General features: G+C 35.3%; 1 protein-coding gene across 1 annotated transcript in view; it reads left to right on the top strand.

Moving 5' to 3' along the window:
- ralgps1 (Ral GEF with PH domain and SH3 binding motif 1) overlaps nt 1–10,045 on the top strand; it is a 100,191-nt gene extending 90,146 nt beyond the window's left edge. The window contains exons 11-18 of the mRNA XM_016231866.1: nt 855–1,009; nt 1,380–1,428; nt 1,683–1,763; nt 1,969–2,074; nt 7,012–7,104; nt 7,396–7,501; nt 9,566–9,657; nt 9,752–10,045. Coding sequence (XP_016087352.1) covers nt 855–1,009; nt 1,380–1,428; nt 1,683–1,763; nt 1,969–2,074; nt 7,012–7,104; nt 7,396–7,501; nt 9,566–9,657; nt 9,752–9,781 — 712 coding nt within the window. The 3' untranslated portion in view covers nt 9,782–10,045. The remainder of the gene's footprint in view (nt 1–854; nt 1,010–1,379; nt 1,429–1,682; nt 1,764–1,968; nt 2,075–7,011; nt 7,105–7,395; nt 7,502–9,565; nt 9,658–9,751) is intronic.

The following is a 10,045-nucleotide window of genomic DNA, read 5'->3' on the forward strand; positions in this document are numbered from 1 at the left end:
GACTGTTTATTTAAAAAATAGTATACATGTAATATACATAAGTGTGAACTGAACAGACACTGAATTGTATATTAATAGCAATGAAGTGAAAATGTATGTATTATAGTTTAAATTTATGTTAAATGCAATTAGCTGAACTGTAGTGTGCTTTATTGACCCACTTAAGTAGGGCCTACAGTAAGTACTTTTTTTATATTTTCATAATTATTTCACTTATCTTTTGAAACATGGTTAAAGGGATAGTTCACCCAAGAATGAAAATTCTGTCATCACTTACTCATCCTCAGGCTATTTCAAACCTGTATGAATATCTTTCTTCTGCTGAGCACAAAAGAAAATATTTTGAAGAATGTAACCAAACAGTTGCTGGTCCCCATTGACTTCTATAGTATTTTTGTCCATACTCTGGAAGTCAATGGAAACCAGCAACTGTTTGGAGACCAACATTCTTCAAAATATCTTTTTTTTTTATGATCTACAGAAGAAACAAACTCATACAGGTTTGGAACAACTTGAGGGTGAATAAATGACTTATAAGCCATTTTAAATATATTTGTGTACATATTTGTAATAATGATGTTGCAATTTAGTGCTTTTAAAATATATTAACTTCAAATGTAATATCAAACATGTGCTTTAGTATGCTAGTCAACACATTTAGTCTTTAGGTACTCTTAAGAGGTCTTTTATTTCATTAATATTATATTATCTGCAAGTAGAAATATACTTTCAACATCTGAAGTACACTACAAGTACATATTCAATACAACTAAGTGCACTTCTTTTTTACAAGGGAACACGGTGCCTAATCTGACTGATTGTCTTTGTGTTTCAATTCTGTCATCTCTTCTCAGTATGATGTGCCAGTTTGGTGTAGTGGAGAGTAAAAGTGCGACATTCCCTGCAAAAGAAAAGGCTCGACACCTACTGGACGACAGCTTCTTAGAGTCTCACAGTCCTGTCAGAAACCACACACACGATTCAGTATTTACCAACGGCATCTCACTTGGTACTACAGTTTATTCCTCTTGTACACACCCTCATATCTCAGTCTTTGTCCCACTAACACAAGATTAATGTGTTAGGATATCTGCATCCTATTTTAAAGGTGTTCTCTTTTACCACCATAAAATATGACTGCTGTGTTGAAACTGTGTTTGCATTTATTATTTTTAACCACTAGATGACAGTAGTGTTCAAGCTTTTGTTATTAGAGTGGGTTATTGGTCTTTCACAAACACCACATTGATTTTTTTCTAAATAGACTTGACATCTTCACCATGGAATATTTCTGCCACCACCTTTCATTCATTTATTCTAAGAGAAAGAAAATGATTTTGTTTTGTCCTGGCCTTCATATGTTTTTGGTCTGTCTGCAGGCAGTAGAGAGAGCTCTTTTAGTGATGAATTATCAAGTACAGTTGAGAGGTAAGGCAAATTATACATCATGATTATAAATTAGAATAGAAAATTAATTGCATTTATTATATTTCTGTTTAGTTTTTTTCTGAAGTCAGGTCTATATTTATAGATACACATTCTTAAATCACAACACATTAATAACATTTGCAGTTCTAACTCTGTTCAGAATCTCAGCTGTGAACATGTTTCTTATTTATTTGTGACGCTTTCGTTTTCTTAAAACAAATGAAAAACACATTCCTCTTCCTGACCACTTTCAGAGGACGTATGTACGCGACACTTGGTCCAAATTGGCGAGTGCCAATCTGTAACTCTCCCAGAAGTAGAAGTTATATTTATAGGTAGGAATATAGCTGTTATCTATGTCCCTAAAAACTGTTAATGCTGTTGTCTTTCTTAAACAATTATTTTAATCTTCTTATCTTTGTTTCCTTCTTGATTTACTGTACATATCCTCATCACATACTTGAGTTGTTCTGCTGCAGGACATATTGATCTCAGTGTTTTATATGACCTGATGAAAAAATTATTTTCTTGCTTCCCCAGTACCCCAGGGGCAGTTTCCAGCTATGAATGCAGTTCTCTGAGCAGTATAACCATTGAAGGGCCCCTGCGAAGAAAGACACTGATGAAGGAGGGTAAAAAACCCACTGTAAGTGTGCAGTCAAATTTACCTGTAAAATTTTAAATGTTAAACATGAGCCAGTATTTTTACCCTGTAGCCCACTTATGATAAATAGGTTAACTTGGATGAATTTATTAGATTAGATATGGCTTTGATGCGTTTGTTCATCACTCATTTATATAAAGTTAAGATTATTGTCAGTATAAACATAAAATGTATTGTAGACTTTATCTAGATATGTTTGTGGTTTGAGGATTTTACCTACTACTCTTTGACATTATCAAACATGCAGGTTTGATAAGTAACTTTTTTAAGTTTATTAACTTTGCATAGTTACTTAATTATTACTTGCCTCTCGTGTGCAGAAGTGAAAGGCCTTGCTCAAATGACTTTTATAATTACATGAAATGTTTTCCAACCATGATTGACCTTACTAAACATATGAAGAAATATTTTAAAATCTTGGCATGGTATCATATACAAGCAATCAAGTATAATTTAAGTGTTTGGTAACATCTCTGACTCACTCTGCCTTGCAAGTTCCAAGAATCTCACAGAATACCATCCTACACAATGCAGTGTTGCACACTGGTACATCTTCAGTTACAGAATATCCTTAGGATAGTATGTCCTGCCATTTGTCTGGTTTTTCTATGTGCCAGAATGCTGGACACTTATGAGTTAAATATTAAAGATGTGGTGACTATGCCAAATCTCAAAAATGTTGATAGAATAAGGAAAAAACAAAAAGGGTGTATTTTATGTCGACAAGCTAAGGCATGAGTACTTGCAAAGTACACAACTTAATACTTTGATTCAGCAAGGTTACAATAAACTGATCAAAAGTGACACTACAGAGTTTTCCGTTGTAAGAAAAGATTTATATTTCAAATAAATGCTGTTGTTTTGAAAGTTCTGTTTAAAGAATGCTGAAAAGATGTATCACGGTTTCCACAAAAATATTAAGCAACACAACTGAACAGGCTAGAACTAAAGTAGGGGTGCTAATGAGGGACAGACAGGTGAGGAGAATCAACTAATGAGGAGGACACAGGTAAACTGACTAACATAATCAAACACAGGGAAAAACTGGGTCACGGAACACATGGAATGAAAACACAACAAAAGTTCATGAAAACTAAAAAGAACAGAATATAAGTGTGACATGAAAGGGCCCTATGTTATGCCCCTTTTTTACAATATGTAAAATAAGTATCTGATGTCCCTAGAGTGTACATGAAGTTTTAGCTCAAAATACCCCACAGATCATTTTTATAGCTTGTTTAAATTGGCATGACTTTATCGATTTTTTTCTGTACATTTCCTTCGAAAATGAAACGTAACCACAGTGTCCTTAGCGGCTCAGATGGACTCCTATGTTCATTGGTGCATCGCAAAAACACAACACTGGTAATGCCGCTTTGGCGCTGACATGTGGTGCATTCCAAATGGGATATATCGCCCTCCGAAGGGCACTTCAATTTGGAACGACCGAAGTGCCCTTTGTAGGGCGATATATCCCATCAAAAACTCAAAACTGGCCACTTCAAAGGGCCCTTCGGAATGAAGGATTTCGAAGGGTACAACTGATGGACACTTTGGGCTCCCATGATCCATTGCGCAGATTCTTTGCATGATGACGGCGCCTCCGTGTGGGCATGTGATGATGACGCAGAAGGGCACTTCAAGAAACAGTTGTTTGGTCCCCTACACCCTTCGAAGCTCTCACTCCAGAGGGTAAAACCCTTTGAAGGGATTAGGGCATAGGGATGAGCCCTTCCGAATGGAACGCAGGGATTGTGTATCTCCAGTAACTGCTGCTTCTCACTCAGGACTGTGTCTATGCTAATAGGTCAAGAGAGCGTCACAAATGGGCGGGGCTTTTTCCCCTATGGTAACGTGTACCTAGGGAGAAATCTGGAATGGCTTGTTCTGAGAGACAGTTATTAGAATTATAAAAAAAATTAGTGGGTGGATTTTTACCATAACAAGCTAGTTGTTTTCACACACTGCAGCCACACAACATGTTCAATCACCTTATAAAAGTGATTTTTGCATAATAGGTCCCCTTTAACATTGATAATGAATCTTAAATCTTAAGCAGCAAATCATCATATTAGAATGGTTTCTGAAGAATCATGAGACACTAAAGCCTGGAGTAATGGCTGCTGAAAATTCAGCTTGCTATAACAGGAATAATTACATTTGAAAATAGATTCAAAAACAACAGTTACAATTATAACTGTTATTATAAATATTACAAATGACTTTCAAGTACAATAAAAACTTTTGCCCTAGGTACACTGTAAAAATTACTAATTTTAATAGTAAAATATCACCTTCTGTTTTTTTCTTATCAGTGCATCAGTTAGGTGTCTTACATGCTGTTAAATCCATTATAAATGGCAATGCTGGACACTTATGAGTTAAATATTAAAGATGTGGTGACTATGCCAAATCTCAAAAATGTTGATAGAATAAGGAAAAAACAAAAAGGGTGTATTTTATGTCGACAAGCTAAGGCATGAGTACTTGCAAAGTACACAACTTAATACTTTGATTCAGCAAGGTTACAATAAACTGATCAAAAGTGACACTACAGAGTTTTCCGTTGTAAGAAAAGATTTATATTTCAAATAAATGCTGTTGTTTTGAAAGTTCTGTTTAAAGAATGCTGAAAAGATGTATCACGGTTTCCACAAAAATATTAAGCAACACAACTGAACAGGCTAGAACTAAAGTAGGGGTGCTAATGAGGGACAGACAGGTGAGGAGAATCAACTAATGAGGAGGACACAGGTAAACTGACTAACATAATCAAACACAGGGAAAAACTGGGTCACGGAACACATGGAATGAAAACACAACAAAAGTTCATGAAAACTAAAAAGAACAGAATATAAGTGTGACATGAAAGGGCCCTATGTTATGCCCCTTTTTTACAATATGTAAAATAAGTATCTGATGTCCCTAGAGTGTACATGAAGTTTTAGCTCAAAATACCCCACAGATCATTTTTATAGCTTGTTTAAATTGGCATGACTTTATCGATTTTTTTCTGTACATTTCCTTCGAAAATGAAACGTAACCACAGTGTCCTTAGCGGCTCAGATGGACTCCTATGTTCATTGGTGCATCGCAAAAACACAACACTGGTAATGCCGCTTTGGCGCTGACATGTGGTGCATTCCAAATGGGATATATCGCCCTCCGAAGGGCACTTCAATTTGGAACGACCGAAGTGCCCTTTGTAGGGCGATATATCCCATCAAAAACTCAAAACTGGCCACTTCAAAGGGCCCTTCGGAATGAAGGATTTCGAAGGGTACAACTGATGGACACTTTGGGCTCCCATGATCCATTGCGCAGATTCTTTGCATGATGACGGCGCCTCCGTGTGGGCATGTGATGATGACGCAGAAGGGCACTTCAAGAAACAGTTGTTTGGTCCCCTACACCCTTCGAAGCTCTCACTCCAGAGGGTAAACCCTTTGAAGGGATTAGGGCATAGGGATGAGCCCTTCCGAATGGAACGCAGGGATTGTGTATCTCCAGTAACTGCTGCTTCTCACTCAGGACTGTGTCTATGCTAATAGGTCAAGAGAGCGTCACAAATGGGCGGGGCTTTTTCCCCTATGGTAACGTGTACCTAGGGAGAAATCTGGAATGGCTTGTTCTGAGAGACAGTTATTAGAATTATAAAAAAAATTAGTGGGTGGATTTTTACCATAACAAGCTAGTTGTTTTCACACACTGCAGCCACACAACATGTTCAATCACCTTATAAAAGTGATTTTTGCATAATAGGTCCCCTTTAACATTGATAATGAATCTTAAATCTTAAGCAGCAAATCATCATATTAGAATGGTTTCTGAAGAATCATGAGACACTAAAGCCTGGAGTAATGGCTGCTGAAAATTCAGCTTGCTATAACAGGAATAATTACATTTGAAAATAGATTCAAAAACAACAGTTACAATTATAACTGTTATTATAAATATTACAAATGACTTTCAAGTACAATAAAAACTTTTGCCCTAGGTACACTGTAAAAATTACTAATTTTAATAGTAAAATATCACCTTCTGTTTTTTTCTTATCAGTGCATCAGTTAGGTGTCTTACATGCTGTTAAATCCATTATAAATGGCAGAATCCATGTCTTTACTGTGTAGATGTGTAAACCAAATATGTAATCAATCATGACATATTTTATTTTGCACGTCCAAAACCATTTGTAGTGCTGTCTGTCTTGGCCAGGTCTTCATTGTTGGAGGTCTAAATGTCAGTGCGACTGCCCCAGTTGATAGTTAATAATAAAGAAATAAAGATGGATATACAGTACATGAAATAATCATGTCTGTTTGAGTTTTTAGAGGAGAGCACTTAGTCTGTCTCTTAAGCTGATTTGCACTTTTATTTTCTTCATGTCAGCTCTCATCCTGGAAGCGCTACTGGATTGTCCTATCTGGCTCCATTCTCATCTATTTTGGTTCTAAAGCTCTAAGAGCAAATGAGCGAAGACATGTGAGTGATTAAATATTCTCTCAATTCAATTCAATTTTTTTTTACTTATGAAGTGCCATCTAAGCTATTAGTCAGACTTTAACTGGTCGAATAATAAAAATAAAAAGTGTTGCCTATTTTTATGCTAATTAAAACTATTTAATTATTTCAACCAATCTAATTCAGTTCAGCTTTAAGAACTTATCGTTTAGATTATTTATGCTAAGGGAAATTCCAGTACTCTTTTGAATTCAAGCTTAAATGAAGTTTACTTGGCTTAACCTCCTTGTAATTGTGCCTTTTTGTCTTAAGTATTGACTGCCCCAGTTGATAGTTAATAATAAAGAAATAAAGATGGATATACAGTACATAAAATAATCATGTCTGTTTGAGTTTTTAGAGGAGAGCACTTAGTCTGTCTCTTAAGCTGATTTGCACTTTTATTTTCTTCATGTCAGCTCTCATCCTGGAAGCGCTACTGGATTGTCCTGTCTGGCTCCATTCTCATCTATTTTGGTTCTAAAGCTCTAAGAGCAAATGAGCGAAGACATGTGAGTGATTAAATATTCTCTCAATTCAATTCAATTTTTTTTTACTTATGAAGTGCCATCTAAGCTATTAGTCAGACTTTAACTGGTCGAATAATAAAAATAAAAAGTGTTGCCTATTTTTATGCTAATTAAAACTATTTAATTATTTCAACCAATCTAATTCAGTTCAGCTTTAAGAACTTATCGTTTAGATTATTTATGCTAAGGGAAATTCCAGTACTCTTTTGAATTCAAGCTTAAATGAAGTTTACTTGGCTTAACCTCCTTGTAATTGTGCCTTTTTGTCTTAAGTATAAATCCAGGCCATGTAAAAAGATCACACTCACAGGTTGGATGGTGGTTCTGCCAGAAAACCCTGAACATCCAAATATTTTCCAGCTTACTGATCCTGAAAGAGGTACTGTTTTTCATCTATCTACAACTCATGCATGAACATATAATGTATGTGACTTAAAATATAATTCTTCACAAACATAAACTGTTTCACACTGTGATAAAATAGCTACAAAACAATGTTTATGGCTATTTTTCATTCATTTTTTGCATACGACATACAAATGTTTGACATAAAAATGCTTTTGTGCTTTCTACTTTATATTTCGATTCAAAACAAACATTCGTTTCGCAGTCAGAAAAGCTTGCTTTAATTGTGTGGCATTTTAAAACTCTCACCAACCGTCACTGAAATGTCATGCCACTTCCCAGATTGAAGGTGTGAATCAGAAACTTTTGGAGTACTTTCACTTAGTATGGCATTGTAAGCGGCAGGCAGGTGATGGCTAAATTCTTCAGTTTGGTAGGTTTCAGAAATGAAAGAAAACTGGAACATTGTGAAAGATCATCTAAAAGTGATCATGATGCTCTGGTTTTTTTTGTGTGTGTTTTTTTTTGTCTGTCAGCTGTTGTGTTTTCTGTTTTGTCGTTGAACATATTTGCCATTTATATGTAGAGAAAAAAGTTATGTAGTATCCTGATGAGGTTCCAGGAAATAGTTTGAATCAAACAACATTATCTTGATGTGTGAGCACTGGCTTCATGTAGACCTTGATATGTATACAAATGATCTTCTACTGAAAGATGCCCAAGTCCAGATTTGTATAAACATGAAAATATTTGACATAAAAAATGAGTCATTGCTACATAGATTTGATTCAGCAAATTACTTTATGGCTTTATAAAGCTCTAAGAGCAAATGAGCGAAGACATGTGAGTGATTAAATATTCTCTCTATTCAATTCAATTTTTTTTTTACTTATGAAGTGCCATCTAAGCTATTAGTCAGACTTTAACTGGTCGAATAATAAAAATAAAAAGTGTTGCCTATTTTTATGCTAATTAAAACTATTTAATTATTTCAACCAATCTAATTCAGTTCAGCTTTAAGAATTTATCGTTTAGATTATTTATGCTAAGGGAAATTCCAGTACTCTTTTGAATTCAAGCTTAAATGAAGTTTACTTGGCTTAACCTCCTTGTAATTGTGCCTTTTTGTCTTAAGTATAAATCCAGGCCATGTAAAAAGATCACACTCACAGGTTGGATGGTGGTTCTGCCAGAAAACCCTGAACATCCAAATATTTTCCAGCTTACTGATCCTGAAAGAGGTACTGTTTTTCATCTATCTACAACTCATGCATGAACATATAATGTATGTGACTTAAAATATAATTCTTCACAAACATAAACTGTTTCACACTGTGATAAAATAGCTACAAAACAATGTTTATGGCTATTTTTCATTCATTTTTTGCATACGACATACAAATGTTTGACATAAAAATGCTTTTGTGCTTTCTACTTTATATTTCGATTCAAAACAAACATTCGTTTCGCAGTCAGAAAAGCTTGCTTTAATTGTGTGGCATTTTAAAACTCTCACCAACCGTCACTGAAATGTCATGCCACTTCCCAGATTGAAGGTGTGAATCAGAAACTTTTGGAGTACTTTCACTTAGTATGGCATTGTAAGCGGCAGGCAGGTGATGGCTAAATTCTTCAGTTTGGTAGGTTTCAGAAATGAAAGAAAACTGGAACATTGTGAAAGATCATCTAAAAGTGATCATGATGCTCTGGTTTTTTTTGTGTGTGTTTTTTTTTGTCTGTCAGCTGTTGTGTTTTCTGTTTTGTCGTTGAACATATTTGCCATTTATATGTAGAGAAAAAAGTTATGTAGTATCCTGATGAGGTTCCAGGAAATAGTTTGAATCAAACAACATTATCTTGATGTGTGAGCACTGGCTTCATGTAGACCTTGATATGTATACAAATGATCTTCTACTGAAAGATGCCCAAGTCCAGATTTGTATAAACATGAAAATATTTGACATAAAAAATGAGTCATTGCTACATAGATTTGATTCAGCAAATTACTTTATGGCTTTATAAATGGCAGATTTGCAATGTCACGCAACTTAATTTGAAAAGACCCATACAAGTTCAATTGTTTTAATCTGTGGTTCAGGTAATGTTTACAAGTTCCAGACTGGATCACGTTTCTCTGCGATTATCTGGCACAGACATTTAGCCGAGGCGTGCAGGAGTACAAGACCACAGGTAAGTGTATCGTGATTCGTGACACAAAATTTCTCATGTAAAATAATTTTGTAATTAACCGGTATATGCAGGAATGTCACATTGTTTTCCACAGATACCAGCAAACCTCATGTCCTTTGAATAGCTGTTTTTTGGGAAGTGGAATACAGATGAAGAGAATAAACCTCATGGAGAAAGACATTGCAGAAGAGTTTATGCGAGGGGGCAGCATGTTGGACCTAACATAGTTGGAAATGTGGCAGCTGTATCTGTTGAAAAAGTCCAAAATTCTTTCAGACATTGCTGACACAGCTGTACTGAGAGAGGATGGTCTTGTGTCTTCAGTTTAGTGGTAACACTTTACAATAAGGTTCAATTTGTTAACATGAGATAAAGGAATAGTTCACTC

Source organism: Sinocyclocheilus grahami, unplaced genomic scaffold (genome assembly GCF_001515645.1).
Source record: "Sinocyclocheilus grahami isolate Dianchi unplaced genomic scaffold, SAMN03320097.WGS_v1.1 scaffold401.1, whole genome shotgun sequence".
NCBI lineage: Eukaryota > Metazoa > Chordata > Actinopteri > Cypriniformes > Cyprinidae > Sinocyclocheilus > Sinocyclocheilus grahami.